Source organism: Streptopelia decaocto, assembly GCF_964273445.1.
Source record: "Streptopelia decaocto genome assembly, chromosome: 4".
NCBI lineage: Eukaryota > Metazoa > Chordata > Aves > Columbiformes > Columbidae > Streptopelia > Streptopelia decaocto.
Genome location: NC_138658.1, coordinates 600,256 through 617,606, shown reverse-complemented (window position 1 = coordinate 617,606; position 17,351 = coordinate 600,256). Strand labels below are relative to the sequence as shown.

Sequence of the window (17,351 nt, the reverse complement as noted above, 5' to 3'; positions counted from 1 at the left end):
GTGCTGAATTCCCCACTGTAAAACTATGTCTTGGAGCTCCATTTTTTCTTCTGTTTTTTGCTGTGTTGATACCTGCTGCAGTTTCTGCTGCTCATTCAACTTGCTGGAAGACCAGATAAGCAGTTCTTCAGGGAGAGCTTTTTACTTATTCATCTGAAGAGTGAAAAATCATTCTAGAGTTGGCTTTTTCTTATGAGTTCTTACCGAACGAGAATACACCACACAGATTGCTGCAGAAAGAATTTATTGAATGTTTTGCTAGTAGAGCTACAATTGTGGGAGTAAAGTTTTTACTGCTTTATTATCGCAAAAATATATGAAGCCAGATGAGGACTTTTCAGAATAGCCTAAGGCTTTACAATCAACTTCTGACAACAGCGAGAAACATACCGGCCATCCCAAAAGTTACACGAGCCGCCTTTGAATGTCATGTGTGATACAGCATCCGCTCCTTAGTTTGGTGAGGGCTTCTCGTGTGGAGGAAGAGAGCACTGGTGTGGAGGAGGAAGGAGTCCAGCCAGGGTCCTGCTCCAGCCGCTGCACCGGCTCCAGAGAATCCCTTCAGCTCTAATGCCAAGTGAGGAACAACAAAAGAAATACACACCAACTTGCTTTTTCCCATCAATTGAACTGGGAGCAGGGCCAGACGAAGCTATCGATATCAGTAATTAACTGTGGAAAGTGAAATAACTATTTCCCAGAAGATTTTACTATTCCTGGTGCAAGTCCTGGCAACTTTGCAAAATGCTTCAGGGTAGCGGCATCTTTTGGTCTTCCCTAAATGTACCTGAAAGCGGTAAGGCTGCAATTGTCGAGGGTTTAGAATGCCCAATTTCAGAATAACTTTGAAATCTGAATTTGGTCTCATCCCTCATCTTTACTCTCAGATACAGTTGTACAACAGCCTTCTAATAATGGCACTAATTCTGCTAAGGTAATCAAAGGGTCTTGTGTACAGGTTGTGCCAGGGTTTGCTTTAGGTTGATATTAAAAACAACACGGAGAGAGGCAAGTTGACGTGACTCTGGGAGCTGATACTTTGGCCACTGTTGTCCAGGTGCTACGGTGCTATATGTGTATTTTTGGTAGGAACACTGAGCGCAACAAGGCAGGAGAGCGGCAGAGGACGGAGCTAATCGGCGTAGCAGGATGCTGGCGTCAGGACTGCCTGAACGTTGGTCGTCTCCCCGTGGTAGAGCAGCGGGAAGGTCGAGGTGTAGCACTTGTCCCTGTCGTAGGTGTAGCAGGTTTCGGGCTCGTTGCAGTTGCTCTGCTGGGCCTGGTATATCTCACCATTCAGTTCGACATCTACAGGATCACATTTTTTGCAGCTGGAAGAGATGGGGAATAAAGCATTAAGAATCGTGATGAGAAGGTGCCCCTGGTGAAACCCAAATCTTCTGCTCTGATCTGCAGAGGCACTGGAGCCTTTCTCGGTTTCATAGAGGAACCCCCAGCCAGATGCTTTGTGCTGTCAAACTGCTGTTAGCGAGACTGGCCCCTAAAAGGGAGGGTTAAACAGGAAACATGTAATTTGCTTATATTTAAGACACTCAAGATGAACAGGGTAAAAATGAAACATACAGCTGTATATCTGAGACCTTTATATGTGAAATAATCATGGGGATAGCAATATATTGGCTTGTGACAGCATATAAAAGCTAGGCTCCGTGAGCCTGCCTCGCCTCCTCTGCCGGCCTTCAGGCAGGTTATGGAGCTGCTGCGGGCAGCGCTGCAAGTCTGAGGAAATGAAATTAGCAGATGAAATTACTTACAGTTCAGTCATGCGGTACACAAAAGTCGTTCTGAGTGGGGACATGGGGTCAGAGATGTTCTCTCGGGCTTTCAGGGGCACTCTGCAAAGAGCAAAGAGAATCACTGCCATGAAAAGCGCTTGTTGAACAGGGGACTACTCTGCTGTGGCCAATTCTGCACTCTCTTCTTGTTCTTTGGGTTATTCCTTTCCGACCTGTCTCCATAGCCGGGCCCAGAGCGGCGGATCTTGGCCTCTGTGTGCCCTCCGAGGCAAGAGCCCCGAGCGGCTGCAGCGGTGCTGGGAGCACTGCGTTCAGGGACGGTGCGGACAGCCCCTTTTGAAAAGGTCTGAGCTGGCAGAGGCCTGAGAAAACTGCACAGACGGATGTTGCATCAGTGTTTCTGCTCTTGTGAGCTCTACCAGAACTGAGCCTGACCCTGGTTCTGTAAGGTTTGTGTGAATGAATAGGACAAAATCCTACTCCTAAACTAAGGTCTGCCTCGTAGGATTAACTTTTTCTGATCATGTAGACATTAACTAGTTTTCCCAGCCTATATCATAGCGGGCTTGCTAACAGATCCGACCCATAAATGAGTACGGTATCATGGGACTGGTTTGGTTTCGGAGTAGATCAGCTCTAGAAACATTGCACTGTGCTTCCCCAGCCCGTGTGGTGCAGTTACAGCTACCGGACCTCCTGAAACACCGAGATGCTTTTTGTACCTCAAGGGACAAATACCAGACGGTTGCATGTGAGCTAGAAAAACACAAGGCTTAAGATGGGGTCGAAAGGAACTATTGCAGGACACTACGGAAAGGAGCCCATGGGAAAACCAGTTCATATTATCGGTGCTAGGACATAGGAAACAATGCAAAGCGAGGCCTATGACACCATCTCCTGTTTGCTGTCTCCATGTAGTCATCGTCTGCCACTTACACGATGCGTATGTTTCTCTCCAGGATTTCTTCATCGGGGTTTTCTTTGGAAGGGACAAACTTTGAAGTCACGGTCACACATTGGCACTTGTTGTTGACCAGCACGTACTCCTGGTCCGCGGGGTCCCGTGGGTAACCTGCAGGCAGAGGAGATGCAGCCCAGGGCCAAGAAGAGAACCCTTGGAACCTGCTCTAGCAGCAAGGTAAGTGATACAAGGGTGCCAGAAATCGCACCATTACGGCATCTCGGTTGTCTCAGAAACTCACAGAAAAGCCTCTTTAGCCTCTGCCTCCCTGAGTCCTGGTGTTCCCTTTGCCTTGCAGAAAGTCTCTAGCTTCATGTCCTTCATGCAGCTCTTCCTCTGCTGTCTGTCGCACTATTCTCTACAATGTTGTGTGCAATTCTTTCTAAGGGCTTAATACAATGATGATATTCAAGTCAGATCCTATTGGCTTTGGGAGCTGTCCCAAAACTTTTGGGAGCAGGCTTTAATTCGTCTTGCAAAACTACGTTAATATAATCTTTCATGATTATGCAGGACTCTAAAAATATTGTCCTGATATAACTCCTTGTGTAATATTCTTGGCTTCAGTAACCATAAAAGTGACAGGAGCTCCATATCATTTTTAAAAATAAGATAAAGTTACAAAGCTGCACAAAAGATAGTTTTACCAGCAATGAATCACCAATTGAAGTCCCCTTTGGGGAGAAGGTGATGGCTAAATACTCCAGTTGCTAATGCCCTTCTAAATGTTTGCAGGCTGGCTTTTCGGGTGCACAGCTCAGTGCAGTATGCTGTTCCCTCCCTCCTCGATGCACATGCAGAGACTATTGGACAAAATTTCCCATCTTCCATTATTGGGTTGTCCTGTAATGTGCTGAACTCCTACAAAATCCAGCTGCAGCATAGAGAAGCAGCAAATGCATTCCAAAAATCTGTTGAAACTGCTGCAGGTGCAAATGGCTACTTGATTAAAGCAGGAAGAGGCTCTACATTTAGACAAAAATACATTGATTTCAACTTAGGTAGTGCAAACAGCACTTCTGTAGCTGCACGTAACTCAAACTTGACTTCCACGCTAACCTGCTTACGTATATACGTATATCTTGAGCCATGTGTACGAATGGGGAAAAATAGACTGGGCTCTGTCTTGAATCAAAGCAGCATTTCTCAGCATTTTCTGCCTTTTCAGCTGGTGAGTTGTGCAGCCGGGCGCTCTGCACGGGAAGCAGAGCTGTCCTGGGACCTGCGCAGGCACCAGGTGCCCTTCCCCGAAGCTGGAGGAGTTGCAGGGATGCTGCTGCCCATGTGTTGGACGGTTCACCTAGAGCATGGACTTAATCCCACGGACCAGATCCAGCATGGGAATGCGAATGACTTGAGATTGCTGCACAGATCGGGCACCAGTGTAGCCGGTGTCTGCTATTGTGAGCCACACTGAGGGCTGTGCTGGGACATACTCTGATCTCACTCTGCATCAAGAGGTTCAAGAAACTCAGGGGAGTTACATGGTAAAGCACAGATTAATCAAACAGGTTGGCTGCAGCAGTGCGACAGGCTCACCAGGAGGACTTTAGAAGCCTTTAAATGCAGCAGGTTAGAGTCTTGCAAGCTTGTTAGCGCTGGAGAAAAGCAAGAATGCATGTTTGCGGTTTGTCACTTCAGAACCCGATCAAGAATGGCTAATCATAAGATCTTAAATTTGCAGCTAGCCATCGCTTTTTTTTTAGCTTTAAGATAGGAATTAAAAACCACACAGCTCTATGGTGCAAAAAGATACTGAGGTGTCCAAGCACCACTGAGGCATGACTGCTCGAGCTGGCTTTGAGGCTTCATTTTTGACTGTTAAATTATTAATGGCCGATTACACAAAACCACCACCCATATCTTAAGCATAGTTTTCCGCTGTTTTCATGTGTCACCCACCTGCCACGAAGACGAACCCCGAGGAGACAGCCAAGGCCACGCACAGCAACAAAGAGCTCTTCATCTTGCCTTCCCTTCTTTTGAAGAACGCGAGTGGAGAACCTGCGTGTGCCTATAAGGGTGTGTGCAAATGATACAGCTGTTCGTTTCCTAAAATAAACAGCCCAGCCGGCTCGCACGGACACGGCGGAAAATGTGGCTGGGGACTGAAACCAGGTATGTTTAATGCACAAAGACCTCTGGTTTTCAAAGATGCTGGGGGGCGGGGGGGTTGCAGTATTACTGTACATTTTTATTCTGTTCATCACCAAAAGCAGTGAAGCTGCTGAGTGCAAAACCACCCTGGTCCCTTGAGAGCAACTCAGCCCCAGGAGCAGCGGCTCCGTCCTGCCCCGCGGTGAGGAGCGCAGGCTGCAAAGTGTGCGGCCCGCTGAGGGGTCACAGCTCTGGTCCTGGCTTTGAGAAATCAGACTTAAATGTCACCTGGGGAGTAGTTTGACCCATATAAAAACACTTCAGGCTTCAAGATCAGAATCCTGTTTGCACCAGATTCTATGCAAACATATATTAAGGGCCCGATCTGCCCCAAAGAGCTTGCAGTCAAAGCAGACAAGACGAGGGAGGAGGGGCGAAGGAGGTAAAGAGCCAGCAGGTCTGTGGCAGAGCTGAACTCCCCTGCCAGCTCTCCCATTGCATCAAGGAGTTTCTTTCCTTGTTAATGGAAAAGGGGCTCCATGGGATCTGTGGCAGGATAAAGGCTCTGAGCCAGGTCCCAGGCAATTTCCCCAAGGTCGAACAGACTCTTCCTCCAGCTGCGAGTTCTGGAGAGGATCTGGGTTTTATGTGGGATCACCTGTGTCACTCTGAGAAATAAACAGCGCAAGGTAACCTGCCATGACCAGAGCTGTCTCTGCAGCATAAACGCGTGTCTGGCACAGAAAACGCTGCCTTTTAAGGGAAACCCCGTCTTGAATGGCACTTAGTAGCCAGGGCCTCCAAGCACCTCCAGCAGGGGATATAGTCTCCTTTGCTGTAATTATATAGAAGGCAGGAGCATGATGCTGGCGGGCCTGTTCTTAGCCAGGGCTGTGGTGTTAGTGTTACCTGAGTTTCTGCTATCTGCAATGCATGTTGTTCTCAGTTAACTTTCAGCAGCACACGGTAAATCTGTGTGTCTCTAGCTTCTCCTTACGCAGCAGAGCAGCAGCTCTGTGAGCAGATACAGGCCTTTCTCGCAGCCTGCGCCACCCGCTGCCCGGCCTGGCTGCTCCGGCTGGGCTCCCGAGCTCCTGACGCCAGCACCACCAGCAGCCCGGTTCCCCAGCCCGTCACCTCTCAGGCTGTCTTCCTGTTCTTCAGACCTTGCTGGCAGGGTCCCTAAGCCCTAGAGCTGTGCAAAAACCCGGCATCTGCGTCCTGAGCTCTGCTCTGAACACAAACGTCTCATCTGGCAGCTGCGTGACGCAAAGGGTTGTTGTGTTGCATCAGCAGCGCTGACACACAGCATTTCCCCTGGGAGCTGGTGGGGCGATGGGTGCAAGCGCAGCTTCGAGCAGGGCATCAGGCTTCGGTGTAGCGCTTATGTACACACCTCGTTCTCTCACTGGAGTCCATCATCGGAGAGCCAAATTCTCATCTTTTCCCTCTGCTGGGAAGTATTGCCAATAGTATTATGTGGAGCTCCCTTCTGAAGCAGCAGCAAGATGTCCCCTGTGTCCCAGCGCCTGCAGAAGGTTCAACATACACCTGGCTGACCACAAGCTGGTAGGGGTGTCCACCTGAAGTGTTACTTGTTTCAGTCACCTTTTCGGTAACAAGATAGGAGGGGTTTTTAGCAACATGCAAGAAGCGATGCAGGCAGCCAGAATAAAGCACATGTAAAAGAGACAGGTTCTGGCCTTTCTGCCAAACTGCATAGATCAAAATATGGCACTGGTGAAAAAACAAGTAGAGGCATCCACGAGTATTTTAAAACCTAAGGGAGAGAGAATGCAGAATGATGTTCTATGTGATTCTGTGGATTTTGGTGGTTTTCCCCAACTGCCAGTGCTCAGCATATCTGAATTTCAGTTGCTAAATCTGCATGTCTGCATGCAGTCCCTCTGGTCTTTAGATGGTGGTGTGAGAGTTATTTTTAGTCCCGTTCAGCCACCTGCATGTCTCTGAGGATTTCTATCTAGATCGCAAGCTCTTTCAGAGGATTTGTTTTATGGGTTATCCCCTTCTTGCTGTGTGATGTGTTAAACCATCAGAAAACGATCTGGGCGAGCGGACATGAAGGAACTGTGGCAGTTTGGCAAGGGGCTGGCAAACCATCGCCCTTGGACTCTGGGCTGGCGAGTGGGCAGCTCAAATCCCAACCGCGCTGCGGGGGGGAATGGGGAACTCGTGAAGAAACCGGAACCAGCCTTACAGTCTCAGTCTCTTTGGACTTGTCCTGTGCCTCCAGTTGGCCCTGGACATACTGAGCGCAGTATCTGGACGAGGCGAGGCAAAACACTGACATGTGGCCAACAAATCAAATGAACGCTATATCTCACATAGCACAACCAAGTTCTTGTTGCTGTCTTTTATACAGGCCTGTGTCCAGGAGAAGTAATGTCTGAAAATGGGCATGGACAGGTTTGGAAAAGATGCCTTTGTCTGAGGCAAAACATCTCTGTGCTGCAAGAGCCAGTATGGAAAATTTTGACCCAGAGGTGACGATGTGGAGAGGCTGAGCGTGTCAGGAAAGAAGTCTCACGGGTGCCTTTGGTCTGCTATCGGATCTGCCAGAAACCAACTGCATCACCGAAATGTGAGTGAAGTTGTGCAGCTCGCACTCTGTTCCAGTTCAATATTTGCTTGACAGGTCTTTTCCCACAAGAAGATGGACAGGAGTGTTTATAAATAAAGCTGCACCTGTTCTGTGGCAAGAAAAAGCACCTGCACTTGGTCTGTGCAGAACTCCTCTTCCTGGGTTGTGCTGCTGCTTAATTTACCAGGCCCTGGTTTCTGAGCTCGTCCTGACTCGTCGCTGTGCCTCGTGCGTGGCTGGCTGTGTTTCCTGAACACAGACTGCTCGTCCTGACTCGTCGCTGTGCCTCGCGCGTGGCTGGCTGCGTTTCCTGAACACAGACTGCTCGTCCTGACTCGTCGCTGTGCCTCGCGCGTGGCTGGCTGCGTTTCCTGAACACAGACTGCTCGTCCTGACTCGTCGCTGTGCCTCGCGCGTGGCTGGCTGTGTTTCCTGAACACAGACTGCTCGTCCTAACTCGTCGCTGTGCCTCGTGCGTGGCTGGCTGTGTTCCTGAACACAGACTGCTCGTCCTGACTCGTCGCTGTGCCTCGTGCATGGCTGGCTGTGTTCCTGAACACAGACTGCTCGTCCTGACTCGTTGCTGTGCCTCGTGCATGGCTGGCTGTGTTCCTGAACACAGACTGCTCGTCCTAACTCATCGCTGTGCCTCGCACGTGGCTGGCTGCGTTTGTGAACACAGACTGCTCGTCCTAACTCGTCGCTGTGCCTCGCACGAGGCTGGCTGCGTTTGTGAACACAGACTGCTCGTCCTGACTCGTCGCTGTGCCTCGCGCGTGGCTGGCTGCGTTTCCTGAACACAGACTGCTCGTCCTGACTCGTCGCTGTGCCTCGTGCGTGGCTGGCTGCGTTTGTGAACACAGACTGCTCGTCCTGACTCGTCGCTGTGCCTCGCACGTGGCTGGCTGCGTTTGTGAACACAGACTGCTCGTCCTGACTCGTCGCTGTGCCTCGCACGTGGCTGGCTGCGTTTGTGAACACAGACTGCTCGTCCTGACTCGTCGCTGTGCCTCGCGCGAGGCTGGCTGCGTTTCCTGAACACAGACTGCTCGTCCTGACTCGTCACTGTGCCTCGCGCGTGGCTGGCTGCGTTTGTGAACACAGACTGCTCGTCCTGACTCGTCACTGTGCCTCGCACGTGGCTGGCTGCGTTTGTGAACACAGACTGCTCGTCCTGACTCGTCGCTGTGCCTCGCACGTGGCTGGCTGCGTTTGTGAACACAGACTGCTCGTCCTGACTCGTCACTGTGCCTCGCACGTGGCTGGCTGCGTTTCCTGAACACAGACTGCTCCCGCCAGGCTCAGCGTTAGCATGCTTCCCCTTTGGAAAGGGGGGGGCTATGGATGGGTGACAGAAACGAACAGGCTGAAACACAGGATGAGAACGTAACTGTACATGAATACTCAGGGTCTTAAGAGCCCTCTGATGGAGGGGTCCCCAACTGCTGAAGATCAGAGCTGCTCCTTTACTGACGCCCCGCACACGTGTCTATTGGCACGAAAGGAGCACAGAGGATGGTGCAGCAGCCCAGCGGTGCGGGCGCTGCAGGCCTGGGAACAGCCGCGATCCTGCGGGATCCCGATCCTGCGGGACCCCGGCCCCGATCCTGCGGGACACCAGCCCTGATCCCGATCCTGTGGGACACCAGACCCGATCCCGATCCTGCGGGACACCGATCCTGCGGGACCCCGGCCCCGATCCCGATCCTGCGGGACACCGATCCTGCGGGACCCCGGCCGCGATCCCGATCCTGCGGGACACCAGCCCCGATCCTGCGGGACACCGGCCCCGATCCCGATCCTGCGGGACACCAGCCCCGATCCTGATGCTGCGGGACCCCGATCCTGCGGGACACCGGCCCCGATCCCGATGCTGCGGGACACGGGCCCCGGTGGGCGGGCAGGGGCAGCGGAGTCGGACAGCTCGCAGTGCACCTCACGTGTGTCCGGGGCCGTTTGCAAACCCTTTTGTTTCATTTTCACCCCTTTCTGAAAGCACAGCGCGGCTGCAGGGAACCGGGTACTGACAAGTTTCAGTTAACGAGCCGACAGGTGTCAGGTGCATTTTCCGCTTGGCTTTTTCCTTGTCTCGCTGTGGGATGAACGTGCAGGCGCTGGCGCAGGTGGGAGGGTCTGTGCTTTGAGGTGAGGAAAAAAGGTGCTTTAAAAATGTTTTTGTTTTGTTTTTCGTCATGACAAAATTCACTGCTGCGACCTGCCACGATCCGAACAGGCATCCCAGTGCAGGGGCGGCCGTGCCCCGGAGCGCCCAGCGGGCACCGCTCCGTTAGAGTCTGGCAGCACAGTGACTCGGAACGACAACGACGCACCCGCGGTGAGTCCGAGTGCACACCCGGCGGCGAACCGGGAGCGGCACCCGGGAGGCCCCGCCCCCGGGAGCGGCGGAAGCGGAAGCGGGTTGCCGGAAGCGGGCCGTTGGTGCCGGACCATGCGGACGCGGCGCGGTACCGTGCTGCGCCCGCCGCCGCGGCCCGGCCGGGCGGCCGATGGCGCGGAGGAGCCCGGCGCCGGCGGGCGGGCGGGCCCCGAGGGGCGGGCGGGCCCCGAGGGGCTGGCGGACGAGGTGGAGGAGTTCCACGAGCGGCAGTTCCGGGCCGTGATGGCGGCCCTGGACAGCGGCGAGGAGGCGGGGGACAGCGAGGAGGAGGAGGAGGAGGAGGTGCTGGGGCTGCAGCTGCCCGAGGACTCCAGCGAGGAGGAGGATGGACTCGGGGAGGAAGAGGAGGAGGAGGAGGAAGAAGAGGTAGACGGGCTCGATTCTTATGTGGACCACAGTGCAGAGGAGGTTGGAGATGAGGAGGACGAGGATGGAGATGAGGAGGATGAGGATGGAGAAGGTGAGAAGGAGGGAGATGAGATGGAAGATGGAGATGGGGACCTGTCCATGGAAAGCGACTTGGAGGAGCGTCCTGAGGACAGCAGGCTCCCGCACGAGCTGTCCTGGGGCCAGCGCAAGCAGCTGTACTACGACACGGACTACGGCAGCGACGGCCGGGCCAAGGGCGGGCGCAGCCAGCAGGACGTGGACGCGGAGGAGGAGGAGGAGGAGCAGGAGGCTCAGGTCATCCAGAGGCGCCTAGTGCAGGACCTGGGGGAGGACGATTATGGGCTGGATATGATCCAGGGCTACCTGGCCGAGCAGCGCAAAACCCAGGACAGCAAGGGGCAGAAGATTGACAAGGATTTGCAGGCCCTTTCCAGAAAGGAGCAGCTGAAGCTGCTGAAGCAGGAGTCCCCTGAGCTCCTGCAGCTGATCGAGGACTTGGAAGTCAAGCTGATGGAGCTCAAGGACGAGCTGCACCCGCTGCTGCAGATGGTCAAAAATGGCACCATCCCGCAAGGGAAAGGCAGTCGCTACTTGCAGACCAAGTACCACCTCTACTTGAATTACTGTGCCAATATCAGTTTCTATTTGGTTTTGAAGTCCAAGAGGATGCCGGTTCATAGCCACCCCGTTATCGAACGGCTGGTTGCCTATAGAAACATAATCAATGACCTAGCTGTTGTAGATCAAAGGTTATCCTCACAGGTTCGCATGCTTTTGAAGAACTACTATGATAAGAAGGAGCAGAAATTACCGAAAGAGAAGAAGTTTGCGATGTTTCTTCCACTGGATGCTAAGAAAAACAAACCAAAAGGTGCTCCTGCGCTTGCCAATGGCCGGGCTGATGAGCCGTCCGGTGAGTCAGACCTGGATGAGGAGGCTGCCCTGAAATACTACAGAATGATGGAGGAGAAGCTGAGAGTCAAGAGGAAGAGAACTGAAGACCAGGACGCCCTTGAAGAGGCAGCAGCGATGGAAGAAGAGGATCCAAATAAGAAGCGAGGCGTGACCTATCAGATGATCAAGAACAAAGGCCTGACCCCCAGGAGGAAGAAGATCGATCGCAACCCCAGGGTCAAGCACCGGGAGAAGTTCCGGCGCGCCAAGATCCGCCGCAAGGGCCAGGTCCGCGAGGTTCGGCGGGAGCTGCACAGATACGCCGGGGAGCTGTCGGGCATTCGCGCGGGGGTCAAGAAAAGCAGGAAGCTGCAATGATTTTTGTATATTTTTTTTACTGTTTCTGAGAGCTGCAAGCAGCACTACTGAATCCAATAAAAAATGTATAAAGGATCTGGTGGTTTATATCCTTAAGAAAACTTGCGGGGAGGTGCATTTGTGGGGTGGTTTTGGTGGGTGGGTTATTTTTGTGTGTGGTTGGTTTGTTGTGTATATGGTTCTTGTTTTTTTAGAGGATGCTTCTTAGAAGGTGTCACCTCCAAAAGCAGCACAGGGTCCCTTCCTCACCTGGTGGTTTCCTCTGTGGCGATGCCATGGTCTTTCTGTCCAGTCAATACTGACTTGGAGGGGCTGCAGGGGACGCGTCAGTGAAGGGAATGAGCTGGTGGGGCGATGGGGTGGGATGGAGAGACCTCCTGAGGGGGGGCTCGGGTGGGGCTCATGCTGCTGTCGCTGCCTTCTCCTTTTTACTGCCCTTTTCTGCTCCGTCCTTGTTCTGCATTGAGCTGCAGAATGAGATACGCGGGGTGATGGTATTTTCTCTAATTCTCATTTGGATTAACTCCTTCTCAGGTTTAATAACTAACCACTTTCAGGCTCTCTTCAATATTTTTGTAGCTAAGCAGAAAGCTATTGCTGCGACACCACGTGGCCTGAGATAGTGTTTCCTCTCCTGGATTCAGTGAGAAGCCAAGAGAGACTATTCTGGATTTCATACCTATTTATATCTGTGATAAATATATTACCTTCATCTGCGATAAAATGTTAATTGTTTTCTGCTGTTACAGGTAGCATCGATCCAGGACAAAGGGGTTAAAATGTAACGTTGTCTTCAGTTTGAAGGCAAACTTTCCAAATGCCTGGTTATTTCTGTGCCTGCTGGTGGGAAAACACCTCTAGCCCCACGCTGAAGTTCTTGCTGGGAGGTGACTGAGTGGGCAGTCTCAGGTCAGGCTGTAAAGGGGGAATGACCGATTGGTTTTGCTTTCAAGCTTAACAAATGCTGTCTTAGGTAAGACCAGCACTTGTGTCTGGGGCAGGTGTCAGGGAGCCTCTGCCTGGATTAGTGTACCAGTCACGTCTGAAAGGCACTACTGTTTCCCAAGTGGAATCGCTTGGGGAATAACTGTGTTGTCAGAAAATGCTGTTAATGGCTGACTGGAGAATATTTTGTGTGTTTTCAAATCTGGTTGTTAAAGGGAGAGATGGAGAAACAACGAACTGAAGCTGGACAGATGGGAACAGGAATAAGGAAACTTTTTATAGTCCCCACATGTCCTGGATCCGTGGGATGTGGAGCTGTGCATGGTGATTTCAAAGGGGATTCTGCTGTGGTACATAAACACAAAGGACAAAGTCGTGGAAGGACCGTTTGGGCTGACTCCAGTGGCCCAGCGTTAGTTTGCCCCCTGCCGCTCACAGGCCAAACAGCAGGTGAATTCTGCATCATTAAATAAAGTTGCTGCACAGAAACAGGCTGCAAAGCGTTGGGAGTTGATCCCCGCCATGACACTGCGTGGCACATCTTTTCGTGCTGCGGTCTGGGCGCAGGGGCTGACGGGAGCTGCGCTGAGCGCTCGCGGGGAGAACGCTCGGTGCTTCGGTCGGAGCTGGGACCGGCCGCCGGTGCTGGCAGCACGTGTGGGAGTGGGAGAGCTGCAGGTAGTGCAGGAATGAGTACCTGTTCACAGCCCGAAGTGGCTGGGGGTGAGCCTGTATGTGCTTCTCGTGGGAGAAGATCCTTGCAAAAGGGAGGAGGGGTGCTAAGATAAAATAACGTTCTTGGACACAGACCTTCATGCAGCTTTGCACGTAACAAAATGGAGGTCGGGCTCTAGTGTGAGGGCAAAAGCCAGAGAGCATTTGAAACATCACGTTTTCTGGCAGCAACTGTTTTAAGATGAAAATCACTGCCTAGAGCTGGGCTTTTCCAGGGAAGCTGGGCCTAGCTCAGCTTCTCTTGCTGAGGAGCATGGCGAACCCTGCGTCTCTTGTTCTGCAAGAGTTGTAGAGGCAAATGTGAGGCCTGCCTGAGGAGGTCACTGCAAGCGTTGTCTCGTTTGAGCCGTGCTCACCTCACCGCTGGTGAGCTGTGCAGCCCGTTAGCTGTGCGGATCACGCTGTGCTTCACCTCTGCCCGCTCTCCCTTACTGTGAGCAGCAACCAACACTGCTGTCTGCTTGCTTTCCCCAGGGAAAAACGCGTGGCTTTGAGTGAGCTGCAGCCTTACCAAGGAGGGAACTAGAGCTTTTCCCAAAACCACGTCTCCTATTAACGCTGTGCTGGTGCCATGATGGAGCCCGCCGCTGAGAACGCTGAGCCGCGCTCCTGAGGCTCTGCAAAGAGGTCAGCAAAAGGTACCACGCTAGGAAATTCCTCCTGGGGGTGAATGGTGTTTCATAACAGCTATCGCGCTGGATGTGGGAAATACCCAGCAGAGATGCTAACTGATCTCATTAATGCAGCACCTGCTCGTGTATGGTTTGCACTTTGTGCAAACATGAAGGGCTGATGATATTTTGTAGATCTGCAGGCAAGCTGTAAGTACCCAAGACAGCTTTGCGTCCCCTCGGAAGGGTTTAGGCAGCTGGCAATCACAATTCTGTCAACTTCCATCTGAGCAATAAATAAGAGAAATCATAAATTAGCGTGCTGTTAGTGACTCGCTCCCAGAAACGCTGGATTACGGCTCAAGGCAACAGCAAACGCAGCGTATCAGCACGTCTAGTGCAGAGAGCCAGCAGATGGCACAGCACGTCTCCCCGGGCCCGCCGTTTAATGAAAATTAAACACAGCATTATCTGCAGTTGGTTAGTTCAGAGATTGGACAAAGCCATAAATAGTTCTTTCAATATGGTTTTAGGTGTGAGTGGCCACAGGAAGCCTGTGTGTATTATTGCCATGGGAGAGAGGACACTGTTATGTTGCTCTAACAAATACTTGTAGCAGGGTGTTTCGTGCTGGAGGGAAACCCCTGATGGTAAATAGATTTTGAAGATGCCCTTGAAAATGGAGGGAGGGGTGTGAGATGGGAAGGGCCGCAGATGGTCATGAAAATATGGAGAAGTGAAGCAAGGTCGTGGCTAGTGCTGGTTTTGGTCTCTCCCGCAGTGTTTCTGGAGGAGGCGCGGACGCTGCCCAGGGGTGTGCTTCGGCCATGGCACGGCACTCGTCCCCCTGGGCTCCTGCTCAGCCAGTCTGGCTGCCCCGCTCAGGAGGGACCCGCGCGGGGCCTGCCCCAGCAGCCCCTGCTGCAGGTCAGCATTTGGGTACCTGGGCAGCAGCTTTGCTTCCCCGCGGGGTCCCGCTCTGCCGGGGTCACCCGCGCAGCGTCCCTTCCCTCCGCTGGCTCCGGGTGCGGTGGTTCGAGACACCGCCGGTCCCACGTGCACGTAAACCATGTGCATTTGAAAAGCACGCAGGCAGTGTGTAGAACCCTCGAAGGAGCGGTGTGAGGTACCCTGCTGCTCTAGAGCTGGAAAACTGCATGTACAGAGCAAACCTGCCCAAAGGACAGTCTAGTCAGTGGTGTGAATCTCCTCATTGGCAGGACAATGGTACTGAAAATTATCGGTAGGTAACGTTGTCTTTCTGCACCTGGAAAGCATAGCCCTTGGTGGGTGCCAAGCATGCGGGGTAAGCCTGGCTCGCCTGTGGAAGCTCGGACAGAGGAGCTGGCGTGGCAGAGATGGACGGTGCTTCTGCGCCAGCACCTGAAACTGCTGCCTGTGCGGGGTAAGCAAAATATATCCAACTCACATGGAAAGAGATCTGCTGCTGCCTTAAAGTGTGTCAAGGCTTTCGTAGGTGTCTTCTATGATATTCCATCAGCCACAGCCTGGGTGTTGTTTTATTGTCACTAGTGCTGGCAAATACAAATCTCAAACCCAAACATTTGGGTTTTTAAGATGGGTTAAAGCATCTGTTAGGTAAGTTGCAACGTGTTGCATGACTTGGGGCACCCCCAGAAAAAGCCGTCTCCAGAAATCAGTTGCCTTTAGAGCTTTGTTCTTGCAATTGTTAATGTGAGATTTAAAAAGAAAACAGCAATGTGTTTCAGCTTGACCATAGTGCACCGAATGCAGTATGTCTTTAAAACCGTCAGATTGCTGCTCTCCCTGTTGACAACACGGTGGTCCATGTTTATTGCCCTGCCTTAACGAAAAGGGTTTGTTATTCTCTTCAGAAATACAATCCTCCAGAGGGAAATTCCCATCAGCATTGTCTTCATAGTAAGGAGTGTATTTGGACATTGTATTGTCACTTCTAGCCAAAGGGTCTGCAAATGCTTTCGTCCATCAGGTCTCACCCTTGGGGAGGCAGGAGACGTGCGACTGGTGGCTTTGCTTTGTGGGTAAGGTAAAGCAGGTTGGAGTCCGACTTCCTTGTTCCTGTACGAAGGTGGATGTTTAAGATTAAAGTCTGTGCTTTCCCGTGCGGACTCTGCTCCAGGGGACTCTGCTCCAGGGGAGCACCGCAGCGGCGGTGACTCCGTGAGCACAGGGCTGCCGCTGGCCGTGGAAATGGGTGTGCAAATACACACCAAGGGCGGGTGTCTTTGTTAGGAGACCAGGTGAGCTTGTCTTTTGTTCTTTAAGGTGTGAGAAATGTATCAGCTGGGAGGAACAAAGTGTGGAGTCCACGAGGCTGGGGCAAAGCCCCGAGCCGTCAGCAGGGGGGTGCCCCCGCCCCCAGACGGGTTTGGTTAGTGGCGGTTTTGTCCGGCTCCCGCGGTCCATCCTTCAGGCCGCGTGTGGCGGGCGCGGCGGCCCGGGCCGGGCTGGGCCATGGCCAGGGCAGCCGGCCGGCTCCCGCCGCTGGGGCCCCGCGGCCCCGGCCCCGCCCGGCCCCTCCCCGCGCAGCCGCGGCCGGTGGCGGTTGAGCGGCCCGGCCCCGAGCGCCCCTCCCGCAGCGGGGCGGCCCCGGCGCTGCTGCCCGGGCGGGCGGGGCCGCGCGGCGATGGCGGAGGCGGAGCGGGAGCCGCTTGTGCCGCCGCTGGCGGGAAGTTCCCGGGACGGGCCCGGCGGGGAGGCGCCCCCCGGCATGGAGCGGCGCGCCGAGCCTGGGGAGCCGGCGGCGGCCGAGGAGGAGGACGAGGCGCGCCCGGACTCGCCGCCGTTCTTCCTGCTCTACCCCGGCCATGGAGCCGCCGCCCCGCCCGGCGCGTGGAGACCCCCGGCCCCCCGCGGCGGGGCCGCGCTGCCCGTGCTGCTGCTGAGCTACACGGGGCCCGACGGAGCCGCCGGCGACGGCCCCCGTGAGTAGCGGCGCTGGGGCGGGGCGGCGGGCGCTGCCTCCCGGGCTGCCCGTGCCCGGCCGGGCGGGCCGGGGGGCTCTGCGGGGCCGGGGCGCAGCGGGCGGTGCCCTGCGGGGCAGCCCGGGGGGAGTTGGCAGCGCCCGCACGGGGCGGCCGGGCGCAGGGACGGCGTGTCCCCGGCTCCCCCGCCGTGGCGGTGCCGCCCTGGCCTGGCCGCCCCCCGGGCAGCCGGGGTGACCGCGGGGGGGGCCGGCAGAGCGGGACCCGTGGGGCTCTGGAAGAAGGCGGTTTGTGCTGGCGTCTGTGAGCAACGCTCGTCCACGGGCTCAGCAAAATCGGCCCCGCGCAGAGTCCTTTCTGGACTCTTTCTTGTGGGAACGATTCGTGCCGCCCCGTGAAGTCAAACGTCAGCCCTTGGCTGGGGTGCAGTCGTGGGCTGGCAAACACTTGCTCCCAGTGCTCTTGTAGGGAACAAGCCCCAGTCAAGGGCATTGCGCGCTGGGTGCCCGGCGAGGTTCAGTGCGTGGCCGCTGTGCCCTCTCACGTGCGGCGTTTGGGTACCAAACAGTTTCTGCTTCCTGAGACTCTGTGTCACGTTCTTGTGGTGTATTGGGTGAGCTCAAGTACTCTGAAGTAGCTGTTGTGTGTGCTTTAAA

General features: G+C 54.1%; 3 protein-coding genes across 6 annotated transcripts in view; 2 read left to right on the top strand and 1 right to left on the bottom strand.

Moving 5' to 3' along the window:
• Positions 1–227: 227 nt before the first annotated feature.
• Positions 228–4,814, bottom strand: JCHAIN (joining chain of multimeric IgA and IgM). Its single transcript, XM_082050803.1, has 4 exons — positions 4,621–4,814; positions 2,694–2,829; positions 1,776–1,856; positions 228–1,331 (listed from the first exon to the last, which is right to left on the bottom strand). The coding sequence occupies exons 1-4, from the start codon at positions 4,682–4,684 to the stop codon at positions 1,133–1,135; spliced, it is 480 nt and encodes a 159-aa protein (XP_081906929.1). The 5' UTR covers positions 4,685–4,814; the 3' UTR covers positions 228–1,132.
• A 5,011-nt stretch (positions 4,815–9,825) lies between these two features.
• UTP3 (UTP3 small subunit processome component) lies at positions 9,826–11,552 on the top strand. The gene has a single exon (XM_082051667.1). It carries the CDS (start codon positions 9,867–9,869, stop codon positions 11,475–11,477), a length of 1,611 nt encoding a protein of 536 aa, XP_081907793.1. The 5' UTR covers positions 9,826–9,866; the 3' UTR covers positions 11,478–11,552.
• A 4,787-nt stretch (positions 11,553–16,339) lies between these two features.
• Positions 16,340–17,351, top strand: part of RUFY3 (RUN and FYVE domain containing 3) — a 50,563-nt gene continuing 49,551 nt past the window's right edge. For 2 of the 4 annotated variants that reach the window (XR_014183876.1, XM_082050715.1), the window contains exon 1: positions 16,340–16,695. Coding sequence is in view for 3 of the 4 variants with exons in the window: in XM_082050715.1 (XP_081906841.1) it covers positions 16,398–16,695 (298 nt within the window). In the remaining variant the exon portion in view is untranslated. The remainder of the gene's footprint in view (positions 16,696–17,351) is intronic. The other 2 variants (XM_082050714.1, XM_082050712.1) reach the window with 2 other exon arrangements.

Excerpts from the sequence above, each read along its gene's own strand:
- JCHAIN (XM_082050803.1), bottom strand. The coding sequence starts at position 4,684 with ATGAAGAGCTCTTTGTTGCTGTGCGTGGCCTTGGCTGTCTCCTCGGGG. Across the intron at positions 1,857-2,693 it reads GAGAGAAACATACGCATCGT|AGTGCCCCTGAAAGCCCGAG; the intron begins GTAAGTGGCAGA and ends TGCTCTTTGCAG. Across the intron at positions 1,332-1,775 it reads GTGTACCGCATGACTGAACT|CTGCAAAAAATGTGATCCTG; the intron begins GTAAGTAATTTC and ends CATCTCTTCCAG.
- UTP3 (XM_082051667.1), top strand. The coding sequence starts at position 9,867 with ATGCGGACGCGGCGCGGTACCGTGCTGCGCCCGCCGCCGCGGCCCGGC.